Below are 18646 nucleotides of genomic sequence, written 5' to 3'. Positions count from 1 at the left end.
TGTTTTTATAGCCTAGAAAGGCGTTTTTACGTTCTAGAATATTGTAAAAGACATTTTCCTTGTCTATATTGCCTAAACAAAAATGTTGGAATAATGGGGATTTTTGGACCAAAACCATGGGTTAACCCCTTTGGAAAAATGTCAATTTTTCGACTTTTTGAACTTCTTGCTTTTTTAGCCTAGAAAGGCGTTTGTTCGTTCTAGAATATCGTAAAAGACATTTTCCTGGTCCATATTGCCTAAAAAAAAAAGTTGGAAAAATGCCCATTTTTGGACCAAAACCATGGGTTAACCCCTTTGGAAAAATGTCAATTTTTCGACTTTTTGAACTTCTTCTTTTTATAGCTTAGAAAGACGTTTTCTCGTTCTAGAATATTGTAAAAAACATTTTCCTGGCTTATATTTCCTAAAAAAAAAGTTGGAAAAATGGCTGTGTTTGGACCAAAACCATGGGTTAACCCCTTTGGAAAAATGTCAATTTTTTGACTTTTTGAACTTCTTGTTTTTATAGGCTAGAAAGGCGTTTTTTCGTTCTAGAATATCGTAAAAGACATTTTCCTGGCCTATATTGACTAAAAAAAAAAAGTTGGAAAAATGGCCATTTTTGGACCAAAACCATGGGTTAACCGCTTTGGAAAAATGTCAATTCTATGACTTTTTAAACTTCTTGTTTTTCTAGCCTAGAAAGGCGTTTTTTCGTTCTAAAATATCGTAAAAGATATTTTCGTGGGCTATATTGCCTAAAATAAAAGTTGGAAAAATGCTCAGAGTTTGACCAAAACCATGGGTTAACCCCTTTGAAAAAATGTCAAGTTTTTGACTTTGTGATTTTCCTCTTTTTATAGCCCAGAAAGGCGTTTTTTCTTTTTAGAATATCGTAAAAGACATTTTCCTAGCCTATATTGCCTAAAGAAAAAAGTTGGAAAAATGGCCATTTTTGGACCAAAACCATGGGTTAACCCCTTTGGAAAAGTGTCAATTTTTCGACTGCTCAAACGTTCCTTTTTTTATAGCCTAGAAAGGTGTTTTTTCTTTTTAGAATATCGTAAGCGACATTTTCTTGGCCTATATAGCCTAAATAAAAAAAGTTGCAAAAATGGCCATTTTTGGACCAAAAACATGGGTTAACCCTTTCGGAAAAATGTCAATTTTTCGACATTTTGACCTTCTTGTTTTTATAGCCTAGAAAGGCCTTTTTTTGTTGTAAAATATCGTAAAAGATATTTTTTATGGCCTATATTACCTAAAGAAAAAAAGTTGGAAAAATGGCTATTTTTGGACCAAAACCACGGGTTAACCCCTTTGGAAAAAATATCAATTTGTCGACTGTTTCAAGTTCTTGTTTTTATAGCCTAGAAAGGCGTTTTTTTGTTCTAGAATATCGTAAAACATATTTTCGTGGCGTATATTGCCTAAAAAAAAACTTGGAAACATGGCCATTTTTGGACCAAAACCATGGGTTAACCCCTTGGGCAAAAATGTCAATTTTTCGAATTTTTGAACGTCTTGTTTTTATAGCCTAGAAAGGCGTTTTTTCGTTTTAGAATATCGTAAAAGATATTTTTGTGGCCTATATCGCCTAAAAAAAACGTTGGAAAAATGGCCGTTTTTGGACCAAAACCATGGGTTAACCCCTTTGGAAAAAATGTCAATTTTTCGACTTTTAGAACTTCTTGTTTTTATAGCCTAGAATTATGTTTTATCCTTTTAGAATATCGTAAAAGACATTTTGCTTGCCTATGTTTCTCCCCCCAAAAAATTGGAAAAATGGCCATTTTTGGGCCAAAACCATGGGTAAACCCTTCTGGAAAAATGTCAATTTTTGGACTTTTTGAACTTCTTGTTTTTATAGCCTAGAAACGCGTTTTTTTAGTCCTAGAATATCGTAAAAGATATTTTCGTGGCCTATATTGCCTAAAAAAAAAAAGTTGAAAAAGTGGCATTTTTTGGACCAAAACCATGGGTTATTCCTGTTTGAAAAAATTCAAGTTTTCGACTTTTTCAACTTCTCTTTTTTTATAGCCTATGAAGGCTTTTTTTCTTTTTAGAATATCGTAAAAGACATTTTCCTAGCCTGTATTGCCTAAAAAAAAAAAAAGTTGGAAAAATGGCCATTTTTCGTCCAAAACCGTTTCTTAACCCCTTTGGAAAAATGTCATTTTTTCGACTTTTTGAACTTCTTGTTTTTATAGCCTAGAAAGGCGTTTTATCGTTCTTAAATATCGTAAAAGATAATTTTGTGGCCTATATTGCCTGAAGAAAAAAAGATGAAAAAATCGCCATTTTTCGAGCAAAACCATGGGTTAACCCCTTTGGAAAAAATGTCAATTTTTGGACTTTTTGAACTTTTTGTTTTTATAGCCTAGAAAGGCGTTTTTTCCTTTTAGAATATCGTTAAAGACATTTTCCTGGCCTTTATTTCCTAAAAACAGAAATTGGAAAAATGGCTTTTTGTGGACCAAAACCATGGTTTAACCCCTTTGGAAAAATGTCAATTTTTCGACTATTTCAACTTTTTGTTTTTATAGCCCAGAAAGGCGTTTTGTCATTGTAGAATATCGTAAAAGATATTTTTGAACTTCTTGTTTTTATAGCTTAGAAAGGGGTTTTTTTGTTCTGGAATATCGTAAAAGATATTTTCGTGGCCTATATTTCCTTAATAAAAAAGTTGGAAAAATGGCCATTTTTGGACCAAAACCATGGGTTAACCCCTTTGGAAAAAATGTCAATTTTTCGACTTTTTGAACTTCTTGTTTTTATAGCCTAAAAAGGCGTTTTTTCGTTGTAGAATATCGTAAAACACATTTTCCTGGCCTATATTGCCTAAAAAAAAAAGTTCCAAAAATGGCCCTTTTTGGACAAAAACCATGGGTTAACCCCTTTGGCAAAATGTCAATTTTTCGACTTTTTGAACTTCTTGTCTTTATAGGCTAGAAAGGCTTTTTTTTGTTCTAAAATTTCGTAAAAGATATTTTCGTGACATATAGTGCCTAAAGAAAAAGTCTTCCAAAGGTGGCCATTTTTGGACCAACACAATGGGTTAACCCCTTTGCAAAAAATGTCAAAAAACGGCCTTTTTTTGACCAAAACCATGGGTTAACCCTTCTGGAAAAATGTCAATTTTTTGACTTTTTGAACTTCTTTTTTTTATAGCCTAGAATTATGTTTTATCCTTTTAGAATATCGTAAAAAACATTTTCCTGGCCTATATTGCCTAAAGAAAAAAAGTTGAAAAATGGCCATTTTTGACCAAAAACATGGGTTAACCTCTTTCGAAAAAGGTCAATTTTTCGACTTTTTGAAATTCATGATTTTATAGCCTAGAAAGGTGTTTTTTCGTTCTAGAATATCGTAAAAGACATTTTCCTGGCCGATATTGCCAAAAAAAAAAGTTGCAAAAATGGCCATTTTTGGACCAAAACCATGGGTTAACCCCTTTGGAAAGATGTCAATTTTTTGAAATTTTTAACTTCTTTTTTTTATAGCCTAGAAAGGCGTTTTTTTCCTTTTAGAATATCGTAAAAGAAATTTTTTCTGGCCTATATTGCCTAAAAAAAAAAAGTTGGAAAAATGGCAATTTTGACTTTTTGAACTTTTTGGTTTTTGTAGCCTAGAAAGGCGTTTTTACGTTGTAGAATATCGTAAAAGACATTTTCTAGGCCTATATTGCCTAAAAAAAAACTTGGAAAAATGGCAATTTTTGGACCAAAACCATGGGTTAACCCCTTTGGAAAAATGTCAAATTTTCTACTTTTTGAACTTCTTGTTCTTGATAGCCTAGAAAGGCGTTTTTTCGTTCTAGAATATCGTAAAACATATTTTCGTGGCCTATATTGCCTAAAGAAAAAAAGTTGGTATAATGGCCATTTTTCGAGGAAAACCATGGGTTAACCCCTTTGGAAAAATTTTCAATTTTTCGATGTTTTGAACTTCTTGTTTTTATAGCCTAGAAAGGCGTTTCTTTGTTCTAGAATATCGTAAAAGATTTTTTCGTGGCCTATATTGCCTAAGAAAAACAGGTGGAAAAATGGCCATTTTTGGACCAAAACCATAGGTTAATCCCTTTGGAAAAGTGTCAATTTTTCGACTTCTCGAACTTTTCTTTTTTTATAGCCTAGAAAGGCGTTTTTTCGTTCTAGAATATCGTAAAACATATTTTCGTGGCCTATATTGCCTAAAGAAAAAAAGTTGGTATAATGGCCATTTTTCGAGGAAAACCATGGGTTAACCCCTTTGGAAAAATTTTCAATTTTTCGATGTTTTGAACTTCTTGTTTTTATAGCCTAGAAAGGCGTTTCTTTGTTCTAGAATATCGTAAAAGATTTTTTCGTGGCCTATATTGCCTAAGAAAAACAGGTGGAAAAATGGCCATTTTTGGACCAAAACCATAGGTTAATCCCTTTGGAAAAGTGTCAATTTTTCGACTTCTCGAACTTTTCTTTTTTTATAGCCTAGAAAGGCGTTTTTTCCTTTTAGAATATCGTAAGAGACATTTTCCTGGGCTATATTTCCAAAAAAAAAAAAGTTGCAAAAATGGCCATTTTTGGACCAAAATCATGGGTTAACCCCTTTGGAAAAATGTCAATTTTTCGACTTTTTGAACTTGTCTTTTTTATAGCCTTGAAAGGGTTTTTTTCTTTATAGAATATCCGAAAGACGTTTTCGTGGCCTATTTTGCCAAAAAAAGTTCGAGAAATGGCCCTTTTTGGACCAAAACCATGGGTTAACCACTTTGGAAAAATGTCAATTTTTCGCCTTTTTGAACTTCTTGTTTTTATAGCTTAGAAAGTGGTTTTTTTGTACTGGAATATCGTAAAAGATATTTTCGTGGCCTATATTTCCTTAATAAAAAAGTTGGAAAAATGGCCATTTTTGGACCAAAACCATGGGTTAACCCCTTTGGAAAAAATGTCAATTTTTCGACTTTTTGAACGTCTTGTTTTTATAGCCTAAAAAGGCGTTTTTTCGTTGTAGAATATCGTAAAACACATTTTCCTGGCCTATATTGCCTAAAAAAAAAGTTCCAAAAATGGCCCTTTTTGGACAAAAACCATGGGTTAACCCTTTTGGCAAAATGTCAATTTTTCGACTTTTTGAACTTCTTGTTTTTATAGGCTAGAAAGGCTTTTTTTTGTTCTAAAATTTCGTAAAAGATATTTTCGTGACATATAGTGCCTAAAGAAAAAGTCTTCCAAAGGTGGCCATTTTTGGACCAACACAATGGGTTAACCCCTGTGCAAAAAATGTCAAAAAACGGCCTTTTTTTGACCAAAACCATGGGTTAACCCTTCTGGAAAAATGTCAATTTTTTGACTTTTTGAACTTCTTTTTTTTATAGCCTAGAATTATGTTTTATCCTTTTAGAATATCGTAAAAAACATTTTCCTGGCCTATATTGCCTAAAGAAAAAAAGTTGAAAAATGGCCATTTTTGACCAAAAACATGGGTTAACCTCTTTCGAAAAAGGTCAATTTTTCGACTTTTTGAAATTCATGATTTTATAGCCTAGAAAGGTGTTTTTTCGTTCTAGAATATCGTAAAAGACATTTTCCTGGCCGATATTGCCAAAAAAAAAAGTTGCAAAAATGGCCATTTTTGGACCAAAACCATGGGTTAACCCCTTTGGAAAGATGTCAATTTTTTGAAATTTTTAACTTCTTTTTTTTATAGCCTAGAAAGGCGTTTTTTTCCTTTTAGAATATCGTAAAAGAAATTTTTTCTGGCCTATATTGCCTAAAAAAAAAAGTTGGAAAAATGGCAATTTTGACTGTTTGAACTTTTTGTTTTTGTAGCCTAGGAAGGCGTTTTTACGTTGTAGAATATCGTAAAAGACGTTTTCTAGGCCTATATTGCCTAAAAAAAAACTTGGAAAAATGGCAATTTTTGGACCAAAACCATGGGTTAACCCCTTTGGAAAAATGTCAAATTTTCTACTTTTTGAACTTCTTGTTCTTGATAGCCTAGAAAGGCGTTTTTTCGTTCTAGAATATCGTAAAACATATTTTCGTGGCCTATATTGCCTAAAGAAAAAAAGTTGGTATAATGGCCATTTTTCGAGGAAAACCATGGGTTAACCCCTTTGGAAAAATTTTCAATTTTTCGACGTTTTGAACTTCTTGTTTTTATAGCCTAGAAAGGCGTTTCTTTGTTCTAGAATATCGTAAAAGATTTTTTCGTGGCCTATATTGCCTAAGAAAAACAGGTGGAAAAATGGCCATTTTTGGACCAAAACCATAGGTTAATCCCTTTGGAAAAGTGTCAATTTTTCGACTTCTCGAACTTTTCTTTTTTTATAGCCTAGAAAGGCGTTTTTTCCTTTTAGAATATCGTAAGAGACATTTTCCTGGGCTATATTTCCAAAAAAAAGAAAGTTGCAAAAATGGCCATTTTTGGACCAAAATTATGGGTTAACCCCTTTGGAAAAATGTCAATTTTTCGACTTTTTGAACTTGTCTTTTTTATAGCCTTGAAAGGGTTTTTTTCTTTATAGAATATCCGAAAGACGTTTTCGTGGCCTATTTTGCCAAAAAAAGTTGGAAAAATGGCCATTTTTTCACCAAAACCATGGGTTAACCCCTTTGGAAAAATGTCAATTTTTCGAGTTTTTGAACTTGTTTTTTAAGCCTAGAAAGGTGTTTTTTCGTTCTAGAATATCGTAAAAGTAATTTTCCTTGCTTACATTGCCTAAAAAAAATGTTGAAAACATGGCCATTTTTGGACCAAAACCATGGGTTAACCCCTTGGAAAAAATTTTTATTTTTCGTCTTTTGAACTTGTTGTTTTTATAGCCTAGAAAAATGTCAGTTTTTCGATTTTTTGGACTTGTTGTTTTTATAGCCTAGAAAGGCGTTTTTTCGTTCTAGAATATCGTGAAAGACATTTTTCTGGCCATTTTTGGACCAAAACCATGGGTTAACCCCGACTTTTTGACCTTGTGTTTTTTATATGCTTGAAAGGCGTTTTTTTGTTCTAGAATATCGTGAAACGTATGTTATCTAAATCAAAACAAAACTAAGGTTAATTACGTAATGAAGTTCTTTTTAATTGAATGTGCATTGTTCATCACAATGATTATCGACTCACTGAGTCCAATTAATCCACTCCTTTCCTCTGTTATAATCTTACACGCCGCCTTTCAGATTTTTGCATATCGAAATTCATGTAATGAGTAAACACGAACAGCGGTAGTAGTTTGCTGTTTACGATAGACACGTGTTGTAAAGTGTAAGTAGAAACTAGCAAGAGTAACGAAGCTAGGAGCGTAGTGTATGCATTAAAGCCCGTGCGTGCAGCTGAAATCGGCATCTGAATTCTTTATTTCCTGAGAGCATTATTTGTATTTGAGTCTTTGTGTTACTATTTCCTTTATCTTTTCATTCATCCACAAAGTGACTGCAAGAAACATTATGATTGAATTATGGTAAGGTGAAAAATGAAGAAAATGCCACTTCCCGCTCATAACATTCTCCTTTGTATTTACAGTAACTGTCCTTCGGAAAATGCAGGAAATGGCATTTGGTCGGAACCTTAAATTCAAAAGTTTTCGGGAGGAGTATGCCCCAGACTGGCCCCTCTTTTCTTTTTTTTTTCTTTCCGTGCGTATACCTTGCAAATCTCAGGCTTCGCTCCTGGAAGTAGAATAAGTTAGAAGAAGTTGATAAAACATGGTTTGAGTCATGTCATAAGTAGCTGGAATTGGTGAAAATATACAGTTGAACCTCCATTAAGTGGCCATCCTATGGGTGCCGTTAAGTGGTCGCTCAATAGAGGTTCGTCATAAACCGGGTCAGTCATAATAGCATACTCTTTAGTAGCACGGGGGCAGCAGAACTAATCCACAATCGGGTGTTCGCTTAATAGGTAGTCGCTCAATAGAGGTTTAACTGTAATTTAAGACCTGTAGTATGGCAATGAAATTTTGAAAGAACTTCGTTTCCACAGTCGCCCGGAGTTACCCTCGTCCAGCGGTCATATTCCCAGAATTCATTGCTCTCGAACCTTCCCATCAACCTTGGAGAGATGTGAGTTCAAAATGGCGGACGAAAATCGCTCGGTTGTGCTGAGGATAAAACGTAAGAGAACAGAGGACCCATTGGATGCACTACGTAAGTAATCAAGTTTTCTCGTGTTTACTCCATATAACCTCCCATGTTCTTTTTTCTAAGTAAGAAGAACAACTTCTCTTTCCAAAGTATGTATCTTTTGTTTCGGTGCTTACCAAGATCAGAAGAAGTTGCTCTCGCAGTTGTCAAATTTAAGCTTAAATAACAAATGCAGAGATCAAGTCAAACTATATTCGTATCATTCTCAGCTCTTGAAGCCTTTTAACGAACAACCTAACAACTAGTTTTATCAGGTTCGTTCCCACTGCTTGGGCTTATTACATACATGCATGTAATGTATCGGTCAAATCGAAGCTTCAACATCCCCCCCCGGGCAACCCCCCGGGCATTTGCCTTTTTTGAAAATTATTGTTCAAATTCTTCCGTACCCGGGCCAAAATGCCATTCAAATGACCCACACTAGGGTCCATTCAGGTGATCAAATGCCCCCACCCCGGGGACATTTCACGGGCACAAAAATGACAGAAGGACGGCGGAAACGCCTTCAGTTGTCGAACAAAATCTTTAAGAATATAACAAAAACTGAGAAACACTGTTAGTGTATTTACTACAAACAAAAATCTCGTGCAAAGCGGCGGAAATCGCTGCTACAAGGTCACTGAATGCTCAGCTTTTCTTTGTCATGCAATGAACATACAAAGTATTCTATAAAAAAAGATCCCACCTATTGAGATTACTACATCATGACCATTTCACTTACTTGCATCATCATCGCTCACCTTATTAATTAACATACTTGCAGTAGGTCAAAGTAGTTGACCTGAGCTTTTTATTTTATTTTATGTTGTTGTATTGAATCGCCAGTGTAGGTATTGTATTTCATTGTAAACACAACAATAAAATACATTCATGAATACATTCAAAGCCTGAATCCAATGTTAAAAATTTTAAAATTTAAATACTTCAAATACGGCACAAAGCTTGTTTAAGCCTTTTCCTCGTAACCAATTTATTGGCCACAAAGGCACAATCTTTTCCACGAAAATCCTCTAACAGCCCTCCCCCATAATAGCTCGCCATGCCAAAGATTTTACTTGAAATCAAGGGTGCAGTTCAGTTTGGTGAGAGCGCTCGCCTCCCACCAATGTGGCCCAGGTTCAAATCCTAGCATCGACACCATATGTGGGTTGAGTTTGTGGTTGGTTCTCTCCTTTACTCCGAGAGGTTTTTCTCCGGGTACTCCGGTTTTCCCCTCTCCTCAAAAACCAACATTTCCAAATTCCAATTCGACCAGGAATCAGGTAGACAAAGAACGACTTTGTTGATGTGCTACCTTCAAATCATTATTTATTTATTTACTTATGTATTAATTTTTTTTTTTATCTAATGAATCACTCTTGCTTGTTGCAGTTGTTGCTCAAGTTTTTAAGAAACCACACATTGAAAAGGTGGAAGGTAGTGACAAGGACAATGAAGAAGTGGATAACAGTAAACTTAACCCAACTAGTGAGTTTCTTAGATACATATATAGGTACATTGATGTTTGGAAGAAATAACCACTTTCTACATACATTTATAAATGTTCCTACGCAGTAGTCTTCAGTGGAGAGTCAATGTACTACTCTCAATGTAATCTCTCAAAATGTTGGGTAATTATTTATTAATTTAATGAACTTACTGAACTGTACGGTTCGATTTAATTTGGTAATCGAACACAATAAAACCAGAAATTTGCGTTACAGATTTGATTTTTGAACTCAAAGATTTTGTAGAGTCCTTTTTGCTTGCAAAGAATCAGGAAAACAGCAACAAAATCAGCAGAGAATCAATAAACAATCAGCTGAAACAAAGAATAGATTGACTGTAGTTTAACTAAAAGATAATCTATGATCCAGCACTGTTAATCTTATAATGAGCCTTGCTAATATTATATACTGTAAAATTCCGAAAATAAGCCCCTCCATGTATAAGCCCCTCCAAACATAAGCCCCCCAAAATCGTAATGCAAAAAACCCTCTGTTAAATCGCCCCTCCAAATATAAGCCCCCTGGGGGGCTTGTACTTGGAATTTGCCCTCGAATACAAAGAAAAACAAAGCAAAAATGGTAAATTTCCCTCCCACTACAAGCTAGCCCAATCGATTTTGAAATGCAAATTTGCCTCCGTACATAAGCCCCTCTGAATATAAGCCCCTCCAAGGTAGTCAACTTACCACAAAGTTATTTAACAACTGGTAGGGCATTGTAATAAAATGAAACAAAGCTAATTTTCAACAGTAATTTTGTTGTTGTTGTTATTCCCCTAATCTGATACTTGAGCTGATACTTTGTGGATTTCAAGACTCTGAACAAACTGGGCAAGTCAAGCACCAAGTTTTGTTTGACCTAACACGCTAGCAAAATGACTGAAGGTGTCAAGGGAACAGGACGTTAGGGAAACCACTGATTGGTGAAATGACCAGTCATCTGTATAATATCCCAATTTTTGTGAAATTAAATGTATGCCAACTCTGACAATTGATCCTAATCAAAGTTAATCAAAGTTTGATTAGGTTCCATTACAAAATTTTTTTGTGAGAGTTTATGTGCGTCCAGTTACCGAACTTAATTGAACCTTCGTGTTGGTTCAAGCTCGATTTATTTTGATTATGTCAAGGCCCTGCAAGGGGAGTAGCGGTGTAGCACCCTTTTTAATACCATGTCTCTTAACCAATGACTGCAAATGACGCTATCACTTCAAGGTATCTAATAGTTTAAAGTGTCTATAGTCTTTAAAATAATGTGAGGTGGTGGCTCTGATGGTCTTGAGAATCTGTGTTTCTTGTCATTATCTTTCCAGACCTACATGGTCTTTGACCGTTGGTGTCTGGATTTCAGTAGAAATATTAACAAATCGGTTGATCATTAGATATATATATCAAAGCTGTATGTGGTGCAGTTGAATTGAAAGTGTTGACTTGCTGAAAAAAGTCTAACAGTTTTGGTACAAATACAATAAAGCTGCATTCCTAGGTGCACAGACTTTAATTGAAATATTTGCACTTGAATTGAGGCACTTCGCTGGGGTGTGCATAGCTGAACAGTCATAATACTTAGTCTGTACCTCTCATTATTTCAGTGAGGATGACCTTTATTTATCAGGACTGGATTTCATAAGTAAAATCAAATAAACTCTACTTTTGAAATTATTCAAGATTAACATCTTTCATGGTAGCCTCATTTGAAGAAACGTATGTTGATTTAGTTACCACCTGAAACGAGTTACAAACAGGTGAAAATACCAAACCATTAGCGGCTGTTGGTTTCAGTCTCACTAGTCTGGGGTTTGGACGAGTATGTTGGCAGTATCAGCTCATTTCCTTTAGCTTTAGACCTTTTACTTTCAATACAGTGTACGTGCATTTCCCTTGCCAATGACGTGATTGCGGTGGAGCTGCCAATCAATCAATCAACTTTAATAAAGGGTAAACACATAATAGCAGAAGCTGATAAACCAGTGGCCCTCCAACTAAACTAACTAACCTAAAAATTACAGATATATATTTACAATAATGCTCAAAAATAATTATTTATATCAATATAAGAATCAGTAAAATAAGTTCTCACATAACAGCAAGCGCTGATAAGCCAGTGGCCCTCAACTAAATTAACTTACCCAGCAATACAACGCTGCTGGCAAAGCCGGTGAGAAGAATGGAGTTAGACTATCCTGCACGGCTGTAAAAGGCTGTTGGGAAGATAGATATAAGCATCGTCCAAGACTTTTCAGATGTTTACTTGGTGATCATTGAGCATACTCTGGTTTCCAGGAGGTAATAAGACTTGGTCTTTTGATCAATGTTTAATTCACAAGTTATCAGTAATAAATAATATTACTATTTTGAGTGCAGTGACAATCTCGTCCCCAGGGCTTTCTGTAAGAAAATAACCGGAACCTGCTACATAGACTGGGGAGGAGATTGGTGTAGTGGAGTGTAGGAAGACACCTGCACTGCGGTTACTCTTATTCATGCGCTTGTAAAAGTTTCTGTACCATTTTATTCTTACTTTTTCAGGTAATTTATACAGTCTCCACTTATTTGTGAAGTTTACCGTCATTTTTTAACTTTTAATAATTAGTATGTACTTGATGGATAAGAAATTATTTCTCATTTAAATATCTTGATGTAATTTTTAGTTGAGCGAGTTTTCAAGTTTGTTGGAAGTGTACCTAAAGGAGATGTTGTCAAAAAGAAAGACTTACTGGTGAGTAAAAGATCACTTAAAAAATTTTTTTTTGAATTATTTAAGCAGTTAGTGTGGACCATTGTTGACTGTTTCTCTCATGTGTCAAAGTTATGGTTTTCCATTGTTGTTTTGTTAAGGTCAAGATTCAGAAACAGTCTGGAAGCCATGAACACCTAGCAAAATCTCACATTCATGATCATCAAACAATACAAGAAAGGCTGCGGCAAAAGAAAAAGGTACACTTTACTTTTACTCTTGAGCTGAGTGTGCTGTCTCTCTCAAGTTGCCTTTAATCATAGTTTTTACCAGCCCAAGTTTGCATGGCAGTAAATTGCTTTTCTGAGATTATTGGCTATAGTTTTCCAGCCATATTGTTTTGAACTGGGGTATGAGTGATGCAAGGGGTCCCTGTGCTAGTTTCTAGGTCAACCTAAAAATCTTGGGCAGGATTGAACTCTTTTCTCATGTAAACTTTCTTTTGTTTAAATTTGCACAGCTGAGTGAAAACAATGCATTGATATTAGCAAACATGTTTCAAATTTTATCAGTGCTACCTGGTTATGAAGATTTAGCCAGGTGAATCAAAATTACTGGAGAAATATTTATTTAGTGAATAATATTTACCAGTATATGGTAACAAAAACAAAAAAATGCAGTTCTATACACTAAGCAGTTGACTCCATTAACATATTCATACTGTTCTGGGTAATTCTCCAAGGACTGCTAACCCCTAAGTCTAACATCGTGCTACAAAACCTGGGATAATTCATGGTGCTGATTTGTCCAATGCATACTGTACACTGTACATGTAACCTATCACTTTAACCTATTCACATCCACTTGGCACCAAATGTTGGTTGTTTAAGCAATCAGGCAGTAATTTATGTTACATTGTTAAATAATTGAATGTCCATTTACATTCAAACAACATATATGGATAGAACCATGTTCTTTTCCCCTAGCTTTTAAATCAGGAATCAAGATTTAAGGTTATTTCTTCACACAGAGAGAATGAAGTGGAGTCATCCAGGTGTGGTTACATTACATTTTTCAGTTATTTAATGATCTGCCATACCTTTGTAATTAAGTTTAGAGTTCATCATTTGTTTTCAACCTTCCATGGTTCCAACCTTGTTAATTATGTTACTTTTTCAAGGTGCATTTCAAAAATAATTTGCTTAAAGTCATGCTAGAAACAGCAATGTCAACTGATTTTGAGTCGTGTTTTATTACAAAAAGTAGCACAAATATAGTTGTACTCACCATGTCAAACATTGGTACAAGGTTGTTTTTTTTGAGCTGTGGCCTCGTGTTAAACAACACTTGTTCATAAAGCTCTTTACAAACAAGAAACAGTGCCCATGAGGTTATACATTAACATGCAGGTGGGATATGATTTACTACCCTTGTTATGTCAAAAATTCATTAGCCCTGCTCTTCTTTTAAAACCATGACCCAGCTTTTCAGGCAATGTTTTGGGAACTACATTAGATATTACCCACTCAAAGAAGAAAGGAATAAAACCTCATGTAAAATTAATCACCAGGGATTAAATTCTTTAACTAAGTGAAGCAAAAACAAACTCTCCTTGACTTAATGTACTATTAGACAAATAAATTAAATTTTCTGATAATTGTTTTGCCTTGTTATAGACCAAGCTTGAGGTCAAGATGACTGGATATTGGCCAAGTTCTTTTTTGTGCTTTTATTGACAGAGATGAAGCTGAGGTCAAGAAAAACACAAAAAAGAACAAGGCTATTATTCACCTTGATCTAACAAGCTTGATTAATAAAGGATTTATTAATGGCCAAAAAGAGAACGTTTACTTGGGGGAAGAACATGGTAAATCCCAAGCAGGCAAGATTGGCCCATCTTGCTTGTTTGGGTTGCCAATCAGAATGTAAGATTCACTTCACCTTGCCTGCTCATGGATTTAGAGACATAGATATGATGTTATTACCTTTGCTCATTTACAAGCTAACAAAATATCATGGTCTTACTTGGAAAAGGAGAATTCCGCATTTCCTGGAACCATGACCTTCCTGAAAGCATAGTGTTCTGACCAGCTTCATTCCGTTCATGGGTTTGATTGCTGTTGGAAAATTATAATTTTTTCCCGAGCTAGACAGTGTTATTCCATTCACACTCATTTAGTTAATTTTGTTTTTTTTGCAGCCATTTAGTTGGTACCAGTGGGATGTGTCAAGAATCTGATATTTGCAGTGTTGATCAGTCTGAGGAACTTGGTGTTGAAGATGATGTGGATCTTGAGGTTCAGAGACTGTTGAGTGTTTACGATTTGGTGAAAGACGATGAATCACGTGACAGGTTAAGAAAGTTTTTGAAAACTCGTAAAAAGGCTTTATACGCCCTTTAGGAAATCTTTGTTTACATTTTTTGCCTCTTTTTATCATATGCTTGTCATCATTCTCTGATTAAGCTATCAAAATAACACTTTCGAATATTGAAAGAGCCACTAAGTTCTTGCAGCACATCTTGCATGTTACAATGGCATCTTTTAAATGTCAACATAAGTATTATGGCAGAAAGTGTAAATCATAACATCACAACACATTTCACATGGCATGAAAAAGCAAAAAATATTTACAAAATTATACAAAATCTATTCAACAGTCTCAACACTTTGTTTTGTTGATCGCCCATTTTTCCTTGCTTTACTGGGTCGAGTTTGTTAAGAATTTGCAAGGAGTTCGAAAAAGGATTTGGTTATTTCACATACTTAGAATAAGGAAAGCAATTATTCCTCCCAGTGTCACCACTATTCACCTTGATATTATGTGTCATGCTTCAAACCAGCAGAGAAAAGAGAGAAGAAAGAAAAGAAAGAAAAAGGCAGCAGTCAAAGGATGTAAATGCGATCCTTTGCAACTCTGTTAAGATGATTCGTGAAAAGTTAACAGTGTCTGAAGGTAGGTTGTTTGATTTGTCATTCACTCTCTGTATCCTTGAGAAGAATACCTTCCCCAATATTTTATGGTGGGTCCCCTAAGTGAGAAGGGTTGATTCATCAGCATCTTTCTTATATTGTTGTTCTTTTTTCAGAATCTAAAACAGAGGAAAAAGCATTGGAGAAGGAGGGATATGTTTATGACTTTTATTACCCAAGTGATAATTATGGAAGGCTTGGTGATATGTAAGTGATGAGCTGAATATAGTTTTACAGTCAGTTCTCTATTTGCTTATCTCCCACAATACATCTTGTTTGCCCCCAAAATTTTGTATGAGCTATTGTCTTTTGGGACACGACTGTAGTACCCCCAGGTAGCAGTTGATTGAAGGCTGATGATCAGTGCTAAACCTTAGGGTCAAATATTAATCAGAGTTTTGTTTTCTTTTGTTCAAAACTTTTTCTTGGACAAATTTCTCTACTCTTTTAGAGCATTGAAAGAACAAATAAATGAATTTAGTGGGCCATTGAACGGCTTACTTGATCGTATGTGTAGTTGATTTTTTATCAATGTCCTCCCCAATTCTGTTTCTTTTTTGTTGTTTCTAAAGTATTGTAATTCTTGTTAGTTTTATTGCTAATTTTCTTTTTTTTGTTCTGGTCCTCGTAGTGGAGCCTGTTCTGTGAGTGATCCAGGCCTCTTGGCGAAGTTTATAAATAAATAAATAAATGAATGAATTCAACTTAAGTTTCATTAAGCTTTCATATCTGAATTCATATTTTGCACTAACCCTGGGTTACCTTGACCCATCTTTGAACACTCTGGCCATGCAGAAAAAAATAAGGTTATACAAGATTTAGGTGGGGGTGGGGTGGGGGGGGGGGCAAACATAACAAGGTGAATTTATAGAGATGTGCAAACAGCGAATTGGTCTGAACTGATTGATTTCCACGCCTGTACGTAGCAACTCTCGTCTTTCAGTTTAGGTGTCTCTGTTGTTCATTCATGGTCTTAAAACAGGAAGCCTATTGTGTCTGTTGTTCATTCATGGTCTTAAAATAGGAAGCCTATTTTGTATTATTCTTTTTACATGTCATATTTACTTTATCTTGTAGTGTTGAGGTTTTGCCTTTTGATCCAGACCTTGTTCATGAAGCTCTTCAAGAGGATTTTGATGAAATTTATGATGACGAAGATGACTCTAATGGTTGGTAAATGGAATTTAATGTCAGGAATATTTAAAAGCTGTAATTGTTTGTGCTGTTGTTTGTCGATTCTCAGACCTTTCCTTTAATTCATTCGAGTGAGTGGGCTGAACGAACATCTATAACATACAAAAGTGATACTCACGCTGACGTCACCTAGTGATAGGGGTGATGTGCCAACCAGAAGCGCATTGGTTCTTAAAACAAATGATTCTATTGGTTCACTTGTTACAAATTTTAATAACGAAAACAATGCATGTAAACAGTGATGTCTCTTTTCAAACAGAACTTAAACTTAGGTCAAACTATCAAGTCTTGAGTATAGATTGGTTGACTCTAACAGTGTGACTTCATTGAATCTCGGAGAATTGTTTTGGAATTATTCTTTGTTGCAGATGAAAGTAACTGGCGAAATGATTACCCTGATGAGGACGAAGGTCTGTCAGACTCGTCACAAGAGAGAAGATTTTATGAAGATTATGGCTTTGATTCTGGTAAGGAGCAAAACTCAATCTTTTTCAAAGCTATTAGGGAGGAAATATATGGTTAATAATCATCATTGTCATCACCTTTATTATCTTCATCATCATCATCTAGTCACTTGGGATGTAAAGTTAACTTGTTCAAAGACTCTAAAAGGGCTTAACAATATTGTTTTTTAGATGAAGGATACAGAAGATATGCTTTTGACGAGGATCTTTCGGAAGATGATGACTGACCTGAAAAACGGTTTCTGGAAAACGAAGAATTGGAAGTCGTATGGACAACACTGCATGACTTGAAAGCAATGCCAATTCACTCTGCAAATTACACGCATTGATCAGAATTGACTCTACATTAATTCTTGCCCCCGAGGTAGTAGGATATCATCGCGTCTGCATGGGATCACACTTGTAGAGCGAAAAAAAGCAGCCATTCTGCAGTGTATAGAGGACACTATCAATGTTAATGCGCGAATGAGCGCCCCCTCCCACCCTAGAGGCTCAAAATTAATGCCCAAGCTTCCGCCAGAGCGAGAACAGACGGTAAAGTGAAAAGGAGACTACGGATTTGTGTTTCTTCCTACAGATACGTTTTAGTGTAGTTTGACAGTCCCCGTGTACTTGAAATAAATTAAGGTTGTTATTATTTAGGTTCTAAATTTGAAAAAAAGAACGTCTCCTGTGGACTAAAAGTATTTGATAAGCGCGGCTCGGGTACTAACTTGCACATTTCAGTTGAGTTAGGATTGCTGTTAAGCAAAAGAAACATAATGTACATTCTAAAAGTCCCTACTCTTTGTCTGGTGCATTTTCATTTGTGTTCCAAGTCTTTTAATAAACGATAGAAACCAGTGTTGACGAGAGAGTATCCCTAGCCTCTGCTTAGGGCCAACCCGCACTAGCAGACAAATTTGGAATTGTTTTTGAAAAATCTAAACCAAAAATTGCATGGTGACAATTTTTGTTTTGAAAAAATTTATTCGCACTGGAAACTGTTCACTCTTAACAGGCAGTCGCATCTATCATTACTTAATGGAAAGAATAACGGCTTTAGGGTTAGGGGCCTTTGAAGATTGTCCCGTCTGAGACAAAACTTCTTAAAAATAGCGACAAACCATCACTAATACCCGCATTTGTTAAGCGTTGGTGATGACAGAAAATTTCTCTAGTAAATAAACAGCTTTTACACAAGTGCGGCTGGGAATTTAATGCATCCAAATAAATATTTGTAAATGGTTTAGTGGTTTGACCTAAGAAAAGAGGGCAGACTTTTGTTAAAATACTGTAATATAAATAATAGTTTGGTTCATAAAATAGTAAATAAATTTCAGAATTCTATTGAAGTCTATTTTATTTTTCTCGAAGTTGCCTTCAGTGTTTTCATCGCAGACGGCGGATCTCGAAGTACAATCCCTAAAAACATCCTGTCTCGCCGCTTACTTTAGACTAACCAATTTCAACGTCTCCTTTAAATAGGTAGATAGGAGTAGGGTGACTTTATTGCCCAAATTAAGTCCATTAACACATATGAGAACAAAACGTCCATCAACACCCCAAATTTCCAGCTATCCGAAGAAGCAGACACCAGTGATCCTCGTTATGATCGCAGAAACCAACTATGAATTAAGTGGACTACACTAAGTGGATGAGTTACACCCAAGGCAACACCCTAAGACGTCAGAAGATTACAGAAGTTACGGGATGTTCAACACGCAAAGTGCGAGAGACTGCGGTACTAGTAAACGATTGTTAAGGGCGGA

At 35.3% G+C, this 18646-nt stretch overlaps 1 protein-coding gene across 2 annotated transcripts; it reads left to right on the top strand.

The window, feature by feature from the left end:
• The first annotated feature begins 7956 nt into the window (after positions 1-7956).
• On the top strand, positions 7957-18229 carry LOC140925207 (probable RNA polymerase II nuclear localization protein SLC7A6OS). 2 transcript variants are annotated; one of them, XM_073375186.1, is made up of 11 exons: positions 7957-8105; positions 9474-9569; positions 12240-12307; positions 12427-12525; positions 13252-13319; positions 14466-14618; positions 15111-15220; positions 15354-15444; positions 16315-16406; positions 16800-16898; positions 17067-18229. In XM_073375186.1, exons 1-11 carry the CDS (start codon positions 8033-8035, stop codon positions 17120-17122), a joined length of 1005 nt encoding a protein of 334 aa, XP_073231287.1. In that variant the 5' UTR covers positions 7957-8032; the 3' UTR covers positions 17123-18229. The 2 variants fall into 2 exon arrangements, with proteins under 2 accessions (XP_073231287.1, XP_073231286.1); XM_073375185.1 differs by having other exon boundaries at positions 15108-15220.
• The last annotated feature ends 417 nt before the right edge of the window (positions 18230-18646 follow it).

The sequence above is a fragment of the Porites lutea genome, chromosome 14 (genome assembly GCF_958299795.1).
Source record: "Porites lutea chromosome 14, jaPorLute2.1, whole genome shotgun sequence".
Classification (NCBI taxonomy): domain Eukaryota; kingdom Metazoa; phylum Cnidaria; class Anthozoa; order Scleractinia; family Poritidae; genus Porites; species Porites lutea.
The sequence above is the reverse complement of the archived record's forward strand: the minus strand, read 5'-3'. Positions and strand labels throughout refer to the sequence as shown.

Bases quoted from the DNA above. Each gene is read 5' to 3' on its own strand.
- LOC140925207 (XM_073375185.1), top strand. From the start codon at position 8,033: ATGGCGGACGAAAATCGCTCGGTTGTGCTGAGGATAAAACGTAAGAGA. The intron at 9,570-12,239 runs GTGAGTTTCTTA...TGTAATTTTTAG, and splicing joins CAGTAAACTTAACCCAACTA to TTGAGCGAGTTTTCAAGTTT. The intron at 16,407-16,799 runs GTTGGTAAATGG...TCTTTGTTGCAG, and splicing joins TGACGAAGATGACTCTAATG to ATGAAAGTAACTGGCGAAAT.